At 39.3% G+C, this 22,477-nt stretch overlaps 1 protein-coding gene across 3 annotated transcripts in view; it reads right to left on the bottom strand.

Moving 5' to 3' along the window:
• TEK (TEK receptor tyrosine kinase) overlaps positions 1-20,004 on the bottom strand; it is a 41,434-nt gene extending 21,430 nt beyond the window's left edge. Inside the window, exons 1-4 of one of the 3 annotated variants that reach the window (XM_075019740.1) lie at positions 19,606-20,001; positions 10,275-10,379; positions 7,327-7,638; positions 1,963-2,073 (exon numbers count right to left, since the gene is read on the bottom strand). In XM_075019740.1, coding sequence (XP_074875841.1) covers positions 1,963-2,073; positions 7,327-7,345 — 130 coding nt within the window. In that variant the 5' untranslated portion in view covers positions 7,346-7,638; positions 10,275-10,379; positions 19,606-20,001. Of the gene's footprint in view, positions 1-1,962; positions 2,074-7,326; positions 7,639-10,274; positions 10,380-19,605 lie in introns of all 3 variants that reach the window. The other 2 variants (XM_075019739.1, XM_075019738.1) reach the window with 2 other exon arrangements.
• Positions 20,005-22,477: the final 2,473 nt, after the last annotated feature.

The following is a 22,477-nucleotide window of genomic DNA, read 5'->3' on the forward strand; positions in this document are numbered from 1 at the left end:
TCTGGCTGAAGGTACTCAGGGCTTTGTATTCCCTCAGTGGCCCTCAGAAGCTGGACAGCTCTGCCCTTTGACTTTGTCATCTGCTACTCCTTAGGGTTTGTGTGTCTATTTATTACTTCTCTTGTTTCTTGTCTCAGTCTTTTATGCTGAATGACCATTAACCAGATGATACTCCCAAAAATCAAATGCCCTTAGCTTCTACATCCCCTTACAGTTACAGTGATAATGAAACACCTTTTTTCACTTTGCCAAAATAATTTAGAAGGTAAGCAGTGTCAGGCAGAACCTTTACTGTCTGTGATCATACATACCATAATACTATCAATATGACTATAGTCAAATTTCAGGCAGCCTAGAAACGTAAAACTTTTCTGAGGGTCGTAGCCAAAACAGCAAAATTATCTTAGGTCAGTTTAGTCCATGACAACACGTAACAGTTCCTCAAGAAAACAGGGACTAAGAAAAAGAGCAAAGAATGAAAGGGATTAGTTCTGAAATGATGGGGCTTTTTTTTTAGTATCTTGAGTTACAAGCTGCAGAACAAATTTGGCAGCAAAGTATTAAGAAAGCCTTATGCTCACAGCCTGTTAGCAAGGTTCAGTTTTTGTGGTTTGATTTCCAGGATGGCATGTGTTAATCCAATATCTTAAAGCAATCTTGTTTAGCAGAACAGGTTCGTTCTCTAGACAGCTTTTGTGAGGGTCTGCAAGGGGCAAGTGGTACTGTAAATGGCTCAAGTGAAAGACTGCAACAGTTAAATATAACAGGACAAGTATTTTCTCTTCTTTGCCAGCTGCTGTATCAGGAATCCTTAGGGATACTATTTTAGCTGTAATTGCAGGTGGAGAACTTGACCTACTGTCCAGAGTCATGGTTAATTTGAGGGGTTTTGCCAAATTTCCAGCTGGAATCCCAGCTAAGGCAGCACCATGATGTAAGCACTCCTGCTCCAACATACCAGCTGATTCTTGTATGAGAAAATGCTGACAGGAGATCACAAAATTTCCCTGGGGACCCTGAAAGGACAAGTGATGGCAAACATTCTCCACTGTGCACTGCCATGGCTGAATCTCTGAAGAATGAAGAAACAGGTCTTTAAGAAACTCTGCTTTGCATATTGCCTTTTTAAAAGACATCTTTCTGTTATTTTGCTCTTCCAGTCTGTAGTGAAATGTTCCAAATATTCAGTAACTGGGGTTGATGCTGACCCACTGCATGCATTCTTTTGCAGTGTGCTGACACTTCCTTCCCTCATTCTGCTCTATTTACTCCGTTTCCTGGTAGTAAACTGTAAGCTTGACTATCAGTAGACAAAGATGGACCAGTACATTACATATGCTTTCCACACATATATTTCCACACAACATATAATTTGTTGGGGTCTAACATTCTGATTAAGTATGAAGGCACTGTGAGTTTTAGTGACCAGTATTTTACTACATTTCTACAATAGGTAGATGGCAAACTGCACATTCTTCCAAGTGTCAAGCAGAAGCAACACACAGCTGAACAGTGAGTTACATGTGATTTAGGTGACATGTTAGATAGATAGAAAAGTTGGTGTCGTAAATTTTACAACCTGGCTAATTTTTGTAGTTGAATGACATAAGGATTAGATTTTGTTGACAGTTTTGCCTTTCTAATAGCAGATTACTAGTGCTTAATTTCTTAGCCTGAAGAGCATCATAAAAGAGGGGATATAGAAGGAAGTCAAAAAGGAAAATGAGAAACAGAGCAAAGGTATAAACAGAGGATTTGGCATTATGGTGGAAGAGAAACAGGTCAGCTCAATATATCGGATATGGCAAATGGCTCCTTTAGGGAACATTAAATGCATGACAAATTATGTCTGCTCCAGTTGCACAGCATGGGCATCATCACCAATGATTAAAACAGTTACATGGCACTTGGCTAAGACAATGATAGCAGGAAGAGAAAAGACAAGAGAGAAAGGTTAAATACCATTTTTGTAGATCACTGCATCTTCCTCTTTGGCTGCCATTCTGATGAAGGAAATATTCACATGCTCTCCCTTATTTGCTGTAACAGTTAATGCCACTGGGTGGAATGAAGCTGAAAACAGAACAGCACAGAAGTGTGGGATAAATAACAGCAGTTATTGTCTCTATCTGGTCTCTGGGCTGAAAGCTGAGAACAGTTTACAGCATGACCCTGACTCAGATTTTGACATTTAAATTTCTTTAGAGCACACACTGATTCTTTATCACCAGCAACCTCAACTCTATGTTTTGGCAATGACAGAGGACTCACCTATACCCTGAAAAAACTGACTGCCACTAGAACCTGGGGCATGAAATAAAAAAAAAAAAAAAGGATTTTGGCTGAGTAACTGGAAACACTTCCTAACTAGGAGCTCCAACTGGCTGTAAAACATTCTCCCAAGTTTCTTCATCCCTTGAGACATTTTTAAAGCAGACTGGATAAAGTACTGGAAAATGTATTGTAGGGAACTAGCTGTCATTGGCAAATACTCTGAGTGACTCAGTTCTCTTCTGTTTAAGCTTTATGACGCAGAACAGTCAAGATAGTTCAGCACACCACAGTCATGCAGGGTCTGGGGAAGATGCAGTAAGGTAGAGTAGGTCTGTGCTTGTGTTAGTTCACCATGCCCTCTATAAATACTGAGTGATGGCTTGCACTAAGAAAAAAAGAAAAAAACATATTCACACCCAGTAATACTTTTACCAAAATATTCTCATCTGAAAATGTGGCTTAATTAAAATAAAGATTCTGTGGGAGGAACTGTCTAGATTAGTGATATTTTTCAATTTTCCAGTTGGGAAATTGAAATTCATTTTTCCTGCTTAAACAAAAAAGTACTTTTATACATGTGTTTATAGTTCTTGATTTAAGAAAAAGAACAAAGTAGTAGATAGAGGGATTTTCACAAAATTTTTGCCTTTTTCTTATTATCACTAGTGGAAAAAGATCAGAAGATAACTGGGGAAGGAACAGAAGAATCTCAAGAAATAGTACTTTTTGAAAAGGGTGAAATGATAATTTTAATGGCAATATTACTTAGAAAGAAGTTAGAAGTTAAGGACACTTCCTTTCATTTAGTTGGAAAATTCCAAGGGAAGGCTGTGAAGCTTTTTGAAGACAAATTCAGATTTTCTGAACATTTTTAGCTCTGAGTTTTTATGTCATACTGTCACTGATAAGTCTTATGGCAAAAAAATTTCAGAAACACTTCTAGGCAAAGTTAAATTCCAAACTATTCAGCTCTTTATCTGAGTAAGAATGTTACACCTTTGTACTTTCCCTTTCAGAGCACCTAGGGGAGTGAGGCATTGATTTTCACCAGTCCCTTTTCTCTTCTGTTTTGGAGGCTGTTTAGCCTTAGAGTTCCTCTTGTGCAAGTTCCTCTTGGGTAAATCTGTCCTACATCTTGTTTTTGTTCAGCTCCTGGGAGCCCAGTTCTGCTGCCATCTGCCTCCCCAACAAGGTAAGTAAGTGGGACCTTTCCAACAGAAAGACCCACCTGAGCCTCAGCTAGAAGGAATCCTTGAAGAGCCATTCATGCTCCTAGTCGGCTCTGCATTTGCACAGGTTCCATTTCTATTCAAGTCACTTTTATTTCACGTGGAATATTTTGCTTAAGGAACACACACAAGTTAGTATGAACTGCTAGATAACTTATTAATAAAAAAATTGCCATTTATCTATAGTCATGTCTCTTTTTCTTGGTTCATTTTTAGAAAACTGCCAATAAAGTATAATTTGGTTCATACCAATGGTTGCAGAAAACAAATTTGGAATCTGTGGCTGAAATTTGTTGGCAAAGAAATACACAGTGATAGGATCAGAAAGCAGAGAAAAAATGATGAACGAACTTTCTGTTATATTATATATGAATAGTGCTGTGAAAAATGAGTGGGTAAATGCTACATCAAAGTCTGTATGAGACTGAAACTGTATTAGTACCTCCACAATATTATTTTGCAAAATCCAAGGGGGAAAAAAAGGGTAGTATTCTTGCAATATTTGAGGAAAGAACATTTTAATACTTCCATTTCAGAATGGCATTTTAATTAAAAATCAAAATGTTTCTATTATGTTATGTCATGTGATGTAAAATTAAAGAAAGAAAATTTGAGTAAAAATGAAGATATTTTTATCAATCCAAGCCAACCTCTCTCCCAGAATTGTATTTCCTTGAGAAATTTGACATTTTTAATGTTTTATTTCTTATTGGAAATAAGACAGCTATTGAAAAGTCACAGTTCTTTGCAGAATGGGATTTCCATCCCCTGTGCAGTTTTAGTGTTTATGCTCTGAGCCTCTGTCATGTGTTTTCATTCCTTTGTAAGTGCTACCCAATCAATTTCAGCAGGACTCTTCCTGCGCGGTACTAAGAACATGCATGGGAATCTACTGGGCATTTGCCATGTTACCTAGGCACTGGTAACTGAACTTAACAACTCAGAGAAACAGAGATTTCTAATATAGAATAATGAAAGAAGATCTCATTAGAAACAGGCAAACAAAACCTGAAAGCAGTCCCAACTTACTGTCAGCTCCCAAGCTAGAAGTTATTTATGAATAACAAATGCATGGTGAAAATAATGATCTATTTAGGAAAATAAAATTCAACAGCTTTCCCAAAAATGAATTGCTAGTTACAAATGATCCTAAGTGTTTCAGCTGCAGTGATTTTTGGACCAAATTTAGTGAGGCATTACTAACTGTTTTAACAAGATATTAAACTTTTGTATTCCCATTTTCTTTTATGTTATTTAGCTTAACCACAAGATTTTTTCTTCAGAGTATTGTTGCAATGGAAAGGAATGTACACTCCCTGGTGGGCTTAGTTCCAACGTATTTTTAGATTGTGACTTGTATTTCATGATTTCACATCTCGAGTGTGCCAATTCCTTATAGAGACATAATGAACTGAGTTGCAGGGCAAGTGCCATAACTCTGTCACTAGCATTTCCATTATTGTCCCTTTGCCTGCTCTAGAGAGTTTCTGTGGGGGAAACTCAATCATATATATGAAAATACACATTTATTGTGTAGAGAATTGCATAAATTCTATTTGACTAGATGCAGAACAGGCTATATACTGTTCTATTCTAGATATGTATGCTGTATACAGTATAAACATTACTCTGTTCCCTCTCATTACACATTATGAATATTACATGTGTAACCATAATGCTACAATATGAAGAATTCAGGAGAATGGACTCGTTGATTTCAGAATGGCACATGTGTAGAGTAAAACAGGAAAATGGACCTGTTATCTTTCCATTTTATGCAGCAAAAATCTTCACTGTATCTGCATATCTGATAATGGGTACATAATCAGGCAGCTGACAGTTCCCACTAAAGTCTGTGGTGCTACCCAAATGATTAATGCTTAGTGAGTGTTTCAGCAGCTTCTTGCCCTGAGGCTGCAGAACAGTGGTTCGATTTTCAGAAGTACTGCTCCTTCCCATGCCTTTTGTGTCCTCAATGGGAAACTGCACATTTCAACTCTTCCTCAATTTTTGGTGTTGAAAACCAGGTTGTCTTTAAAAATTATTCAGACAACAACAGTAAAGGGGAAAAAGGCCTGTTTTCCAACTACAGATGCTTTACCAAACCTCACAGTCCCTCACTGACCTCTTCTTCCTCTTTTTCCGTACTTTAACAGCTTTAAGAATTTCTGTTGAGCCTCTTTCTCACCCATCTAGCCTGATTATGTTATACGTGTTCACGGACGAGTTGCTAGCACAAATGTTGTCAGTGTAAGCTTTTGCAGAGAAAATCTGAGAAATGGATTCAAACCCAGAAATTATTCAAAGGAACCTACCTACTGCTACTGTGAATGTTGTGTTACTTCTGGTTAGAACAACTTCTGTCACATAGGAAGCTCTCAGAGTTTGATTACATTAAATTCTCTGCTTCTAGGTCCACAGATACCAAGTGCAAAAAAATAATTGATTCAGAAGACATTCTTCCACCCATGGAGGTTTTTCTACAGGACAGCTAGAGATGTGCTCAGCTCACAGGCATTCTGCCACAGGGTCGCATTGACTTTCCATGGACTGTTATCTTATCCCCTCCTCATTGCAGCCTACTTTGAAACAATGGAGTTGTCAGCCTGCATCTGCAGAGCTTTCTTGGTGATCCATCCAACCCTTCAAAGACCACATTGGTTCAGAGAAAACGTAAGCCAAGGAAAAATGAACTTGTCCTGCCTACCTTACTTCTAATGTTCCCGTAATAAAAGAAACAAATACACACTAACTGTAGCTTGGACAAATGAAAAAACCTCTTTTTCTAAATTTGCTATATAATTTCAGGAGATACCAACAATGATAACTGCTCTCACTAACCTTATAAAGAAAAGGTGTCAAGTCTCCCAACAGACCAGCTGCCATGGCACAAAACATTAGCAATACAGTGGAGTCTACTAAAAATTGGCTGAAGTGTTGAAAACTTGATTTAGTGCAGAAAACTAGCCAAAATTTCTTCCACTTTTCTGTAGTTTATGGTGATCTCTGTCTTGGAACTTGTCCCAGAAGCCTAATGAGGTCCAGAGACAAGCAAAATTTTTCACATAAAAAAATCTAATTTAATGGCTAGAGTGCTGGACCTTGGAAATCCCACCTTCTCATCCCAACATCTCCCTGCCATATTTGCTTTTTGTACTGTGCATAGCCTTAAAGAGAAAACCAAGTCAATAGTGAAATCCATAGTGGATTTTTGTGAATAACCTTCTTAGATTTTGGGAAACTTCTCCAGAGTTTCTTTCCAGTGCTGAGCTGGAGTGGTTTTTTCATATTGACACAGACTGTGCAGATCCAATGTTGCTGACCTGAGGTTTGACTGAACCTTAGGCAAAGCAGTTATTTTCTAGGCTCAGGTTGCCCATTTACTAAAAAAAAAGGATAGTGATGTTTACCTGTCTGCATCTCAGACCTGTCAAGACTTTACAATGGAAGCATGTTTAGAAATCAGGGGTGTGGGATGTGGAAAACCCAGTGCAGCAGTTACTGCATGAGTTATTTCATGGGGTCAGTGAGGCCAGTACTTACCTTATCTGCCACCTGACTTGGTGTTCCTGGCCATAGCCAGATACAGGCAGAATACCTACAGGTGCCTGACTAACTTCCATGAGGAAATGACTAGCAGCTAGTATCTGCGAGTTTCCTCTGCATTTTAGAAGAAAAACACAGGCTTGAGCCAAGTCTATTTTGACTCCAGACTGCCTTGCCTGCTCTGGAGCCACGTTTGTGCCCACCTGTGTCAACTGGGAACAACTGCCAGTCTGCAAGCAGTGACATGCAAAATTCAGATCTGACCACCATACAGTACCTCGCAGCGGCATCTTCATGGTATGTATCCTTGTCACCTCATCCTTGAGTTTCCCTTCACAGTAATATGCTCCAATAGTTTCACTGGCCTGTTCCCTCTTCCACACCACTGTTTTGGCTGTCGCTCTCTTTGAATCTTCATTAACTTCCAGTGGTTCCCGGTGCTGGTTTGTCACATCCTCTTGGTCTCTGTCTATTGTGATAGACTCACGGGAACGCCATTTGGAAGTGATACAGATAAGTGATGTCTCGGAGTTGCCCACTAGAGGGAATGAATTGATCAGTATGAGGTCCAGTGCAGCTTCCACTTTACCTAGGGAAAAAAGCAGCAAGTGAAAAAATTTTACTGCAGAGTTTGAGTACGTGGCTGATCAAATCACCAGGTAAGCTCTTTCACCCAGTACTCAGGGTTTCTCTGGCTGGTGTCTTGCACAGCTTTTATGTAAAATAGAAAGACTGTAGATTAACTGTTCTAACTACACTGACTTCAGGATTTACTTTTTATGTCATGGACAGATGGAGTTTGTTCTTCTCAGAAGAGGAAATAAGCCTTGCAAACTTGTGGAATTTCTTTTAAGAGCTGTTGCAGAAGCCCAAGGAAAACTGTGGGTTGCAGAAGCAGATAGATCTTTGGATAGTTAGACATGTACATAAATGCCTCAAATATGGTGCCTTGCTGGTAACATTGTCATTAGACAGTAAGTTGTCAGTTTAATGGTGTCCTTTGCATGAATTTAATACGTATGAATTGATGTAAAGCAGATATGTCTTTCAGTTATAGGTTTTGGAAGTACTTTGAATACTTGGAGTATTTTTTTCAGCTGTTTTATGAATTTGGATTAATGATTTCATAATCATTCATATGTTAACCATTTGAAGTGCTAACAGACAGCGGCGAGAACCATGGCACAAAGAAACGTTCCCAAGAACAAAGAGCAAGTTGGCGGCACTAGTGAAGCCATTTTTTATGAAGTTAGGTTTAAATCAATTTGAAATGGCTCCCTTTGATCAATAGAACTGCCAGAAATACATGGAAATCAAAGTTCTTTGAAAATTATAGAAGCAAGCCTAATTTAAACAGTCTCTGGCAGAGTGCTACAAATTTAGTTGTTCAAATGTGCATAGCAGGAGGGAAATACAGCTCTCCTATAATCAACAATTTGCAAACAACAGGCGTTTCCCTTTACTTTTGAAATTCAGCGTAAGGAGAAGGGAAACTAACAGTTTTTCCATCTGAAACAGGAAGAATATTTGATTTCTTTTATTCATCACATCTATTTTCCTGCTTTGGATACAAGAATATTTTGTACTTACACAAAGAGACTCAATATTTAGTGCCACTCAGCTTCCAAATGTTCCTCTGATTGGAAGGAAGGGGGTATAGTCTTAGATAAGGGAGGTCAAAAGGTCTTGGTGCTGACTGCAGTCTTTGCGTGTGTCTCAGTAGTGCTGGGGCCAAGGGAGGAGGTCCTCCTCTGCTTTCAATACCAGCAACCACTCTGGGGACTGAAGTATCTCACAGCACACTGACACTCACCACACCCAGCCAGCCTGCCACAGCTACCACCCTTTCATGTGCCAGCCCAGATAACTTGCAGTTACATAATGGAGAAATTAAACCTTCTGGAAAGGATGCAACAGCTGTTAAAGTAAATATTGCATAAAGGTGCAGGTCGGAGAAGTCAATTCATCCTGCTGCACATTACAAAAATAAACCTTTGAAAAAAGTTAAAGAGGTATGTGATAGAAATGAGGCCAGACTTGTGCATTCATTTTATAGCCATTTATCTCAACATTTTTAGTTTTATATGAGGAATGTTTGTGCTCTTACTATAGGTATGATGTATCAGCTGAAGGCAGATGTTATGGAACAGTCCCAACACTGAAAGCAGAGGGCTTCAGTTTATATCAGCAAGGATCACATCCTAGGTAGAGATATTCTTAAAATCATAAACTGCAAGATCCTGATTTCTGCGAAAGTTTGTGAAACTCAGAATCAAATCTCGATCCAAACTTTGTGATTTGGTGTGATTATCTGTGTTGAGGTCAGGCAGGGTGCTGCAGATCAGAACTGAAATATTTTGATGTTTCTGCCTAGCATCCACAGGGCACAAAGCTGCAACTACCTTTCCAATATGGAGGTACGGGCCCAAGTCGCTGGGGCCCTTCAGAGGATGACTGCTCATCCAGGGCTCCAGCTCCATTTCTCTAGCATTTCTCTGTTCCTCTGATTTCCAACACAGATTGAAAGGTGAAAAATAACACCTCTTCTCCCCCCTGCATCTCAACCTCTTAATACCCTGGGAAAAAGTAGTAGGAGAAGTAGGAGTTTTGGGAACTAGCTTTCATGTTGTCTTTGATCCCTGTGCAAGACATAGCAAAGCAATATCATATCAGATTCAGGGCATTTGCTACATACTTTTCTGTTTCTTGGTGGTAACACAAATTGTGTCATCAAGGTGTAGAACAACCACAGGCATATTGCTTACTCACACTTGTGATTATTCCAGATGAATCAAATTCTAGCCACTGGTGGATGGATAGCGTGAATCAAATTCTAGCCACTGGTGAATGGGTAGAGTTCTGATTGTCTAAATATAGGTGGGGTTTTGTCATATTAAACACTGCAGAGTAACCCAGACACCTGCATGAAGCAGATGGAGCACAGATGGAGTTTCATGTCTTCCTGGAGAAACACTAGAAGGCTTTTCTGCATCTAAAAGTGAGTAATATCTATACATAAGTGTGGAATCATATGCCAAGCATGATTTGGCAGCTAAGTTTTCACAGCTGGAATATAATGCAAGCAGAAATTAAAATATATCCAAGTGAAAGTTTTGCACTAAGAAAAGCTATGCTTTAGGTGTATTTTGAAAACAAAAACAAAAACAAAAAAACAACCAAACAAAAAAAGCACCCTATCAGCACATTGACTTGAAGGCAACTCACTCGTTCAACTCAGGATCTAGCAGGACTGGCATTTAAAGTCAGCCTAAGGCCTCTGAGGTGATAGGAAGGCTTTCTTTGACTCCACTGGGAGCTGCTGCCCTCAGACTGTGGAAGAGAAAAAACCAGAAAAGTGTAAAATGCACATATGCTTTATGCTTAGGGATTCCTACAACATCTCTTTCTGCTAATGCAACTTAGACTAACCCAACTGTCCTTGCTAGAAAGGAATTTACCTAGTCAGGCAAAACTTTGGCAAATCCTACCCTTGATGTTAATAAAGACTTTGAGTATATAAGGAACAAATAAGGACAACAGGATTTAGCTCTCTGAGACAAGCACAAAAAACACAGACAGGAAACAGCCTGTCTCTGTATCAGTGATAATCCTCTATGCTTCCTTGAAAAAGTCCTTTGACTCCTGCCCTGGTCCTTGAAGGACTGACCTTATCAGGAAGGCAATTTGCTGTGTGTGCAAATAGATTTTGAGAAGGGAGAGCACTTGCAGAAGGCTAATACTGGAAATGGGAGATACCATGAGAAGAGGATTCATTGCCCAGTATTTATGACAAACACTCATTGTGGTGCAGTGCTTTGAGCCCTTCCAGCACAGAGAAAATGGCATCCTCTAAAACAGTAAGTTTAAATAATAGCACACTCACTATAACTCAGACAGCAAAATTAATGCAGAGAGCTTTGCTCTCCCTCTTGGCCCACTCGTAACTACAGGATTGTGCTCTCTCTTGCTAGGTGATACCTGGCTGTATCTTTCACAGCTTCTCTAGTACATATTTGCCTGGGGAAACAGAACAGGGAATAAGTGTGTATCACACTGTCTCTGCAGTCCCTGTGTGTTCTCATTCCCTACCATAATGCCATTCATATGGGCAGACAGTCATCACACTTTCTGTGCTGTGCTACCCCAGCAAAACTCAACCAGGACCAGCTGGAAGAAACAGTTCTCAGAAATTCCCTGGAACACATCCCAGACACAGGTCTGCTCAGAGAGCAAGAAAGTCTCCAATAAAGTTTAAAACATCACTTCCCTAGATTGGAATTGATGCTAGACATCAGTTTGGGAATAAAACAATGCAGCAATCTCAAGCTGAGATAGTTTAATGCCATAGATGAGTACACACAGCAAGTCTTACGAGAATAGAAAAGTGTTATGACTTGTCCTTTCATCTCAGAAAGTCCCTGCTCAGATAGTTTCAGATTTACACTGTTAACCCTTATCTGGTCCCCAGGAAAACTTGGAAATAATCAAGACAATTGCTGCCTAATGTGAAGCCTTTGCAAAATTGTCTGTTAATTGGAAAAGTGTTAAATACTGTGGAGTGGCTAACACTCCTCTACCATAGCAAGCAGCCAGAGTGGTCAGCTCCATCAAAGTGAAGGATAACTATACCCCACCACACCCCAAACACATATTTAATCATTAGTCCATATTTGCAAGGTGTATTGAGAATGCAAAGTTCTGAGTAACTCTTTTAGCTATTAATTAATACTGAGTAGTAGTGGAAGGAAAGAAATTGTTTAGACATTACACATCTAATGGTGTATTTATTTTCCTTATATTTGTAGAGCTTTATTATTAATTGCTTGAAGTGATTATAAGCTGGAAGTCCTTCCCTTGACATTTGGAGCATAACAGAGGAAAAAGAAGAGCTGTCGTAAGAGGTAAGCGGAAAGATCAATATTTTTGAAGTACTAATTATTTAGAAGAAGAGGAGAGGGTAGAAAATTCCAGTAAATTCAACCCCTTTTTTCATCAGGTGAAGCAAGGGGAATAAAAGTTTTTGTAATTTGAAATGTTTAGGCAGTTCCTATTTTTTTTTTACAGTTATTGCTTGGAACACAAATTATTTCTGCTCTTAACTACCTGGGAATATGAATGTAAAACATATAGATACTATGCTAGCAGGGAAAATATAGAATCTGTGCTTAGATTAGGTTTGGTGTTATGTTGAAAGTAAAACAGTCAGTTGCATATGACACCCACTGCAGGATTTAAAAATAATTTTGAGACTGATGGAAATGTATGTCACAGACTGTCAAGTCATCAGCCCCTCCTCCTTCACATCTCTTAAAAAACTAAAAAACAACACCAAGCATTCTCTCTGCTTGAAAAAATAAGGTTCTGATTTAGAACAAACCTAACTTACTAAATAGCCTGCACCTCAACATTTCTCATTGTGTCTTGTTTTGTAGTTACAAGTTCAGCTGTACCCCCCTTAATTGTATTTTTCACTATAAAATCACACACCAGATTAAAAAACTTTAACTAATCTACTTAAGAATACAAGTGGCAATCATGTAAGAAATTTTGCTGAGAAAGCATAGCATTTGATTAATTCTTAGTGAAGTACTGAATAGATTACATTGACATTATTTTAAAATTAACTATTTCACCAATTTTGATGATAATCAGGATGGAAATAATTCAAGTGAAATATGAAGAAATGAACAAAATAGAAACCCAATCCTCATATGGTGTTTCCCTTAAAAAAAAAAAAAAAAAAAAAGAAGAAGAAGGAAAAATGGAGTACTTCTTACTTAATATTAAAGCTAGTCAGAAACTAACTAAAACATTAGCTGTTTGGTGATATTTTTCAGGTGGAGAGTGGAACATATACCCCACCACAATTTGGTAATCTTTATTTCCTCTTTTTTCTGTGCACTCAGCATTTCTCTTATCAATCTTGGTTATTTTTTGTTCATTCTCCAAAAAATTAAATTGGGTGCGCTTTGAAATCACATATTCATTTTATGGGCTCAGTAGTCTCTTAAAGTCCTGGAAACTTCATCTGGGATGCAAAGATAGAAGCAGCTCAGGTAGTTTCTCCCCGTGAGTCAAGTTCTCTTCTGACAGATCAGTCCTCCACAGAAAAACAAGGCTGAAGTTATTACCGAAACAGATTAAGATTCTCTGCCACACGGCAGCAGCAGCAGGGCAAAAAGGGAGAGAGACAGAAATGCTGCTGAAAAACAGCTCATAAATGAGGAAAAAGTCAGGTTTCCCAATAAAACCTTTCTTGTTGTCCATGGAAAGAATCTTACTGCTTGTGTCTTATGTGATGCTACTGGGCAGCTGTGGGACAGCTCAAATACCGAGACCTCATGCCCTTAGAAACAGGGCATTATTTGTGGAAGGAAGGTAGTGTGAAACTAATAAGAGACAAAAAATTAGTGACAGAACATCACTTTGCTACTTTGCAGTGGTAGGAAGACCAGAGCACAAGTGTGAAAAATAAAATAGTCTGTCAAAGCTACTAGGGTTAATGGTTTCTTACGGGCCCTTGGGTACCTCTGGAGCAGTTGAAGGAAACACAACTGCCTTCTTGTAAAATAAAGTGTGATTTTCCTCTACATTTCAATTGTTTCATAATCCATAAAAGCAATCTTTTTAAGATGTAAAAGCTAGAAGAGAAACACTGGTGCAGCTTGGTTGGGGGTTTCCCAGCAAGGGTGCCTAAATGTGTGTGTGTAAGCAACCAAAATGTAGAAAGACGCTTTCTCATGACTTCTCCTTAGGCCTGGTTGACCATAAGCAAGTAAAGCAGAAAACAACATATCAGCAGAAATTGCTTGTTGAACAACCAGCTGATGATGTGCTAGGCAATGCTGAAAAAGGATGAGGAAAAGTGGGAAAGCTTAAGTAGGATAGGCTTGTAGTTCAGCTACAGCTGGCTGGTTTTGCAGCTTGCCCAATATGGGTATTACTGTCAAGAAAGTACTTGCAAGCAAGAATAAATATGTCCATAACAAGGGTGCTCCTTGTAAGTTGCATTATGAAGCTACTATGTACACTGTATATGTGTAATGTATGTTGTTTATGTGTAATGTATGTTGTTTATGCACATGTGCCAAGATGAAGTATGCAAATTAACATAGGTAATCAATTAGTCTTCATAGGATACATCAGTGCATACAACATGCACAAGGTTAACTGTCTGGAAGTGTCTGTGAGCATTGGCTGCTGGATGAGTGTACTCTTAATACGTTCTTGCCTGTACAGTAGCGTCCCCTCACTTTGCCACTTTCTGAATTTTCTGAGCAGAGTGGTGGGAGGTGTTTCTGGTGCTAATCATGCTTTTTGACAAATGAGGCTAAGGTTCCTGACCACTGGGAAACCTTCTTGTTCAGAGAATAATACAAGAAAAAATCACCAGAACTATCAGAAGTGCAGATAGAACTGTGTTGTTGAGGGAGACTTGTTACACTCCAAAGGGGAAATTAACCAAGCCACTTCATTAGACAGGCTGACACAATGCAAAAAGTAAATAAACCCCAGGCAATCAAAATATCAACCTTGAAGCAAAAAGTTTACATATATTACCCTTGAATATAGAAATGTTGTTTGTGACCTGTCTTTCAAAAATCCTTTCAGAACTTAGGAAATGCCTAATATATTCACACCCTAAAAGTGTTTGCATTTCCTAGTGATGAATTTAAAAATGAATTTTGGTGGGTTTTTTTACTTCTTTATGATATGACCCTTGTTTAAAATTATTAGTGCATGTTCTTAGTTTGGGTGTTAGTTGGAGAACAGTTATCAAATCTGCACCCTAAAAAATGATCAGCATTTTAAACTCCTTACAGGAAAGTCTCCAGTTCAGACTTGGGCTGGTTCTTTGCTATGTGTCTCCACTGAAACCACAGCCGAACAGCATCCTAAATGTGATCTTGCCACTAGCACAGGGTAGATAACGTCTCTGGAAGACACTTCTTCATCTAAATTTCTCTAAGATTTTCATCCCTCCAGTCCCAGATGATAGATCTTGCATCACAGTGGGAGCTGACCATGGAACTATATGTCTGTCTCATACAGGTGGTAGGTGCATCCATTTTTGGTTCATTTCTTCTGTGCCTACCCAATGCCCTCCACACCACAATGACTTGGTCTTCCATGGAGAGCCGAGCAGGGGGTTTTGTGTGTTTAAGAGATGGGTCTGGGCCAAGCAGGCTCAAGTCTATGTGACCAACACAGAGCAGGTTTCCAACCCAGGTAATTCTCACTGTGGGCACATGAAGGACCAACTCCACATCTCCCCTGTCCTAAAGCCAGCTGCTCAGCTGCAGTCAATCTTTCTGACTTCTCTGCTCCCTCTTGTCCACCTAAAGCCTTCCAGATGATGAAATTTTTGTGGGTATCAGACCATCTCTGCAAAATATAACAGCTTTGTTTTTTTCCCTGAAATGAAATTTCAGCAAAAAACTAATCCATCCAACCAGCTTAATTATGACTAAATACCCAAAAAAATCTAGTATACATGTGTGTATATATATATATATGAAATATGTATCTAAAACAATAGCATATGTTAACACTTGTGCATGTGGTGTGATTTCATTTCACCCTTTTAGATTTGATTCCTCTGGGTCTGATGCAATGCCTTTTCACTCCTGACTATTCCCAGCTGCTGAAATGGCCTTTGGGAGCACAGGCTTCCTGAGAGCTACTCTACCTCTCACTATGTCTGACCCAGGAACACACCAAAAGCAAGCTCTAAAGCTAAAAAATAGAAGAACTGGAGAGAATCAGCCCACTTTTGTAATTCCACTTAGGGTAGGTACACAGAGCTGTCTGCACAGGCTGAAGCTGTTGGTTTTGGATTCTAGCTGCAGAGTCAGGGAGCGATGATCTAGGTCACAGCTGGAACTTTTTTCTTTGCAAACGTATAGCAAACAATGTAACTAAAACAGAACAGCTTTCTTTCTCCCATAAAACAGATCCATCAATTTTGTAGTCTTGATTGTCGTAAGAGAACATCTCAAGAAGAGCTACATCTCAAGAAAAGTCTAAATTCCATGTAAATTTCAGACTCATGAAAAAGGCACCAGGGTACTGTTCCCTTTGGGTAAATAACCTACGTGTTGCAGGCAGATGCAATTGCTGTGTCTCACAAATCGAATACACTTCAGGAATAAGGAATGAAATCCATTTTCAAATTTCTCTTGCAAGTCACATCAGTAGTTTGATAATTCAAGTGTCTGAAAGGTTGTGTGTCAGTGTAATGTCTAATCAGCATAGTTTTGAAATACTGGAGATTAAAAGTTCCAACGTGGTTTCTGTCCACTGCTTTGGCTGTGGGAGGCTCAAAACCCCAGCACTGCAGCTGTAGAACAGACTGTTTGAACTTCAGGTGCCATTTTGGTCTGAGAACAGCATATTTGAAGATAATCACACAAGCCTAGTCCCTTTAATTAGGGAAAGGATGACACTCATATTCACTGTCACAGGCATGTGTTAGCCACAGGTTAATACAGGTTTTCTTTAGGTTAAGTTAAGCTTCACAAGAGAAAAGCAAGTCTTGAAACAGAATTATTAGAACAGCTGAGTCTAACTAAAAATTATGATTTCTTGTAATTTTGAAGAGCCTACAACATCATAATCGTGCTTGTGTTAAAAGCTGCTTAACTTTCTAAATATGTAAATGAGTCACATAATTATGATAATAAATACAGTTTATGGTTTTTTTCATAACACCTACTGAGCCCGAAGAAAACGCAACCATCAATAGGGATGATAGAGAGCTACTACTGGATGCCACTGCACTGTTAACTCCACTGTTACCCTTCTTAGAAGGCTAATATAACCTTTTGAGTCTTTTACCATATATGGTTCCAACAGCTAAATCACACACACACAAAAATAATCCAGCATTTTTAGAAACCCACTGGATCTAAGATTATTGGTAGAGCAAAGCTATAGCACAGAAGATTCTTTCTGTCTTGGAGAATGGGGACATTTGACAATGTATTTGTTTCCTGCCAGAAATAGTCAAAGAAATGTGCTTAAAACTGGTTTTAATTGTTGCTGGTTTCCACAAATCTCTTACTGATGGTGGCCATCTTGCTAAAATAAGGCTCACACATGAACATTTCTGAGTTAGCCCACTGTGAGAAGCTGCAAACAAATTTTCAGACCATCTGAGGATGTTGTTAAGAGGGAAAAGGCAAGTTCTGACACTCATTACTTGCTTTGTCCCCAGCCTTCCAAGGGAATAGGTGACTCTGCAGCTCTTCTTTGGTCAGGACTTAGCAGACTGTACCTAGCCACAACCTTGGGGTTTGAATACATACTTCAGGATGGATACCAGGATCATTTTGATTCTACAAAATGTTGACTGGAGTAGAATCAACCAAAAGAAAAACATGTGGTGATGCTCAGTCTAGTTTCAAGAATCCCAACAGGATTAAATTCAACCCTTTGTCAGTTTAATTGAACATTTGCTGGGGCAAGCAGTGACCATCTATACAGTGCAAAAGTGAGCATTTGTATATATTTCGAACATTACCATCCAAATCAGATCTTTAGCTCTAGCTGCAAACGAAGTACTGTTATTAGAAAAAAAACAAAAACAAAAACAAAACACAAAAAAGACATTAAATCAAAGGCCATTTCTCATCACAGGAGCCAAGCCGACGGTCTTCACCTTGGAAAAGGGTGGAGTGGAGTTTGTGCCTACCCAGCACCACACCCAGAGAAGCCTATGATCATCGGAGACAAGGTTAAGCCAGTTCACTGCCTGTGCTGAGTGTAAAGCCTCCCTGCTCAGGGAATGTCATTCCTGCTTTCCTGAACTCCGCCTGCAGTATCTAGAGGAAAGCAGGCCCGCATTGTCTTCCACAGCTCGCCCCAGGAAACATGATATCATTCTCGAACAAAAGCGGGAAAGCTGACAGATCTATTGAGACGGGTGTGACTACGGCACACACCTCGCTGGTCAGCCCCTGTGGAAAAGGCAGTGACTGGCAGCTCTTCAGTGCCGAGCTGTCCGCACTGTCCGAGTTTATAGCTCATCTCTGCAGCTGACTTTTGTTTCTCCTCTGCTTGTGGCTTAAGGAACGTTGCTTGCTTTCTGTGTCAGTTAGGTGTATGTTACCACACAGAGAGACAGGAGACACAAGGAAAAAGAGTTGGGGTCACTGGACTTTCTTTTCTTCTCCATCCATGATGCTTACAGCACCAGATATGTCCTTAAAGTGAAAAGCTGGAAGTGATCTGAAGGCTAAGTAGGTTGAATCAATGTGCAGCTAAACAATCAAGAAACTTAAGCCACGAAAGAGGAATTGGTAAACAATATGCAGCCTATTACAGCAATGGCTAGATAAGAGTACTTCCAAACACACATTCAACAGATTTTAAACCTTTTTTTTTTTTTCCTTTTATAGATGCCAGAAGTAACATCTCAAACTCATTTGTCCATAATTTCACTTAGCTATTAACATGCTGCTAATCAAGAAGATCTGGAAACTGTAAAGCAGGTTACACAGCAATGAGGACTTCTGCCTTTTCTTGCTACTTTCTGGTTTTCATCGCAGCACAATCTGCAACACATTGCCTTTTTACTGTGAAATGGACTGGAACAACTTATGCATCTCTTAATGATATGGTTAGAAGTGAGTTAAGATTCTAAGGTTACTGTGTGAGTTGTATTTCTCTGTTACAGATTTTGCTTGGTACGTTACCCAGAAGAAACTGTGTAAAAAATCAAAGTATGGATGGTGAAAGCAATACTCAAATGCTGAGGAACTAAGAATCTGGTGGGAAGAGCACAGGCTTCCTCAGGGCTCTGCTTGTGATAGCGTGAGAAAAGCATCTCTAACATTAATGCTCTGAATACTATAAACTAAATTTGCATTAGTATAATCTTACTCTGTACCTTCCCATAGATGTCTCTTATGACTAACTTCTGACTTGTTGATCTAACGGCATTTGCTGATAATACTGAATCATTCTTTAGCTGCATGTGAAGTGTTATTAATTGATCTCATATAATATGCATTTTTCTGTCCTTCTTGTCCACTGACTTTCATCTAGATTTCTGTTGTGGAATCTTGCCTAAAAACCTGTCTGAAATCAGATACTGGAATACCTAGAAACAGCAACATTTCCTGCTGCACAACATAAAGTCAGTCAGAGAAAAACTCAATACTTAGTATGTATTTAGAGCAGATATTCTTGGGGAAAGACTTCAATGGTTTCAAAGTAATGAGATTTATGAAAAAGTTAATACCATTAGACAGAAGACAAACCCTGTTGCAATGTGCGTTATGTGTCAACAGTGACTTCAACAATTAAAAAGAGGTAGCAGCAGATTCTACATGTAGCTAAATCCTCCCCAATAGCTTGGCCACAGTCCTGCCCTCACTCACTGTAAGAGCACTGCACAGAGATAAGTGGACTCACTGAAACAAACACAGGTACTTAAATCAATAAATATAAGTGCTGGAGTAAGGAGTAGGGAGTCATGCGTTTTGTCTGCACATTGTGTGAGAAACAAGAAAGTCATGACAGGTCGACTACAGATATTAAAGCAAAGGCTTACCTGAAATCATCAGGCTGAATCCATAGAGAACTAGATGTGCTAAAGGGTCCATGCTTTCCAAAATATATCCATCCAGTTCCTACAGTTGCTCATGGAGTATCCTTTTCTTGGGGCACACGTTTACCAGTTACTCTTCTGCATGGTATGCTGTTTACAAGTCACCGGCAAGAAATTGTAGCACTGGCACAGACTGGAACAGTCTCATTGCTGTCTGAGTACAGGGAGTTTAAGTTCCTTTTTCCTGTTTCCTTTGTAGATTAGGATGGGAAAGGCAGGATCTTAAAGGCATTTTTGTATCAGCGGGACTGCAGGGCAGTGCAAATCCCGTTCATCCAGCAATACATCAAACCAGTTATCTGGAGCTGCTGGAGAAGCAGGGACTGCTGTTGGTCACAGTCAGCAAAATAGGAACAATGATGGCATCCTGCAGTAGGCGGGAGAGTGCAAGTAAAAAGTCCTCCCTCCACCTAGGTACAGTAGGTGGAAATTGTCATCCCCTTCACAAAGGGCAGATCTGCTAATTTCTCAGGGCACTATCATCTTTTCCCTTATTTATTTAATCCACGTGTGAGCTGCTGGCTGCAATGCATCTCAGCACACAGTAATAAAAATATGAAGTAAACAGTAACAAACCAACCAGCTGAATCCAGTACAGACCAAAGCCAGCCACAACCCAGCAAACTACTCCATTAGTTCATGTGCTTTACTGGAAACAATTTTTCTCTACATTTGGCAATTGGAAACAGACTGAAAACTTGTTGCAATAATAAATTGCACCCAGAGTTATTATGACTTTGGTGGGACCAAAATGCCACATCACTCAGGGGGTCTCAAAACTCAGAAGCTAACACAAAATATGAAAAAAAAAAATACAAAGAAGACCACAAAGAATTAATGAAATAAATGGAAAGGCAGCACTCAGCTATATAAACAGAATTGCATATAAAGGGTAATCTTATTTACCACTTGACTAAATATAACTCATGACAATGTAGCATTTGAAAATCCTGTAGGTCTGCCAAGATGCTAACACCCAGAATGACTTTTACAGAAGTATAAAAAAGCAAATGTTCAGCATAATTTTGGAAATGGGATATGGGTTGATCCTACTTTGATTTAATTTCCTTAGGAAGACCTTTTAGCCTTTGATTGGTGTAGATTTCACAGAGGAAAGCCTTTACACCCAACATCTATTGCTGTGTGGACAGAGGGTGTCACCTACAGCAGACTTCAATGCATTAACCCAGAGCTGCTCCTTTCATGCCATGTCCCCCCCCCCCCCCCCCCCCCAAAAAAAAAACCCCAAACAACCCAACCCAACCAAACCCAAAAACCAAAAACTGAAAGCCAAACCAAGTAGGAACTTAAACTGAAAATACCCTCTGGGTGCAAAAACACAGAGTGAGGTCCAAACACCACTAAAAATCCATTTTGAGGCTTAAAGGAGACAGAATGTAAGATATTTACCTGGTCTGGTTCCAGACCAAAATGCATATGTGTATTTTGTCCACCTTTGATTCTTGAGAACATTTTCTTCTACTCCTAGGCACGAAGAGGCAGTGATTATCCACACTCCAATGGCATGCTAGCCTTTATAAGCCTGATGGTATAGGCCCCTCCAATATCAGAACACGTAGTGTATTACCAGATACTAAGTATTATCATAATTTCTATCTAGTGGATAACTCTCTTCTGTTACTCATTTAACCTACTTCTAACATGGCCTATCTTTAATTTTTTTTCAGTGTCTTTTGATGTGCTCGGGGGGGATTATGCAACTTCAGTCAAGGCTGGGGCTCTCCAGATTGTTATCATGAGCTTAGAGGTGTTTTTAAACTTTTCCCTTAAATCTCACTCGCCTGGGCATAAACAGGTCACTGAGGATAAATGCATCATTTCTCCATTTTTGATGCACCTAAATGCAAAGCAATGCGTATGGACTGCTGCTGATACTGACTTTGCAGTATAACAGGCCAGGTCAGCTGTTCACTATTTTTTGAAGAATCAGCTTGTGCCTACTGATCATTTCATCTGCCATGACAAGCTAGCTATCTCCAGGATGAGAGCGGGCAGCCTAAATATACAATACTCCACAAATACAAGAAGGTTGCAAAGACTTGCTTGAGCCAGAAGAGAGGAAATACATACTTACTCAAGACAGAATTTAGTTGGAATACAGCCTCAGCAGGATCACGTATTTGTTTTGTGTTTCACTATATAATTTCATTTTTGAAGAAATAAAGAATAGCATCTATGATTCAGCAAATATTTAAGTACTTTTTTATGTGTAATAAGTGTTTAAACTTAGATCTGTTTTTATTTGGAAAGCTTTTAAGTGACAGTTGGATTATTGCTTCTACTGATCTCAAAATTAACCACATAATAAGTTTTTGCGAGAATGTGGAATTTAAAGGCATTCACTGTTCTGGCTTATTCTTACTCATATTTAAGTGTCTGCCAGCCCTTCCTTCCACATTTTCATCCTCATATTTCACATTATTAGAATATGAGTCTTCCTAAAAGTAGGTCGTATCAATTTTCTGTCCTGTGCACTAAAAACTGTATGATCTGACCAACCCTCTGATTACTGAACAATACAGAAGTGCAGTAGAATTGTTTGTCCCCTCCACCAAGCAGCAACAATGTCATAGCACGATCCCATGCACAAGCCCATCTCTTGCTATCTAGTCCTCAGATTGTATTAACAGATCTACAAATGAGGATCATAAATCTCAGCCTGCATTCACTATTAAAGAGCAGAAGAATTGGAAAAAGCCTTCTGGGAAAACCAGACTGCCAGTGAAAGAAACCAGGCTAAAAGTGAGGATGGCAGGAATGGTAAAATACAATACCAAGTTACTCTAGCATCTGT

Source organism: Buteo buteo, chromosome Z, assembly GCF_964188355.1.
Source record: "Buteo buteo chromosome Z, bButBut1.hap1.1, whole genome shotgun sequence".
Taxonomy (NCBI): domain Eukaryota; kingdom Metazoa; phylum Chordata; class Aves; order Accipitriformes; family Accipitridae; genus Buteo; species Buteo buteo.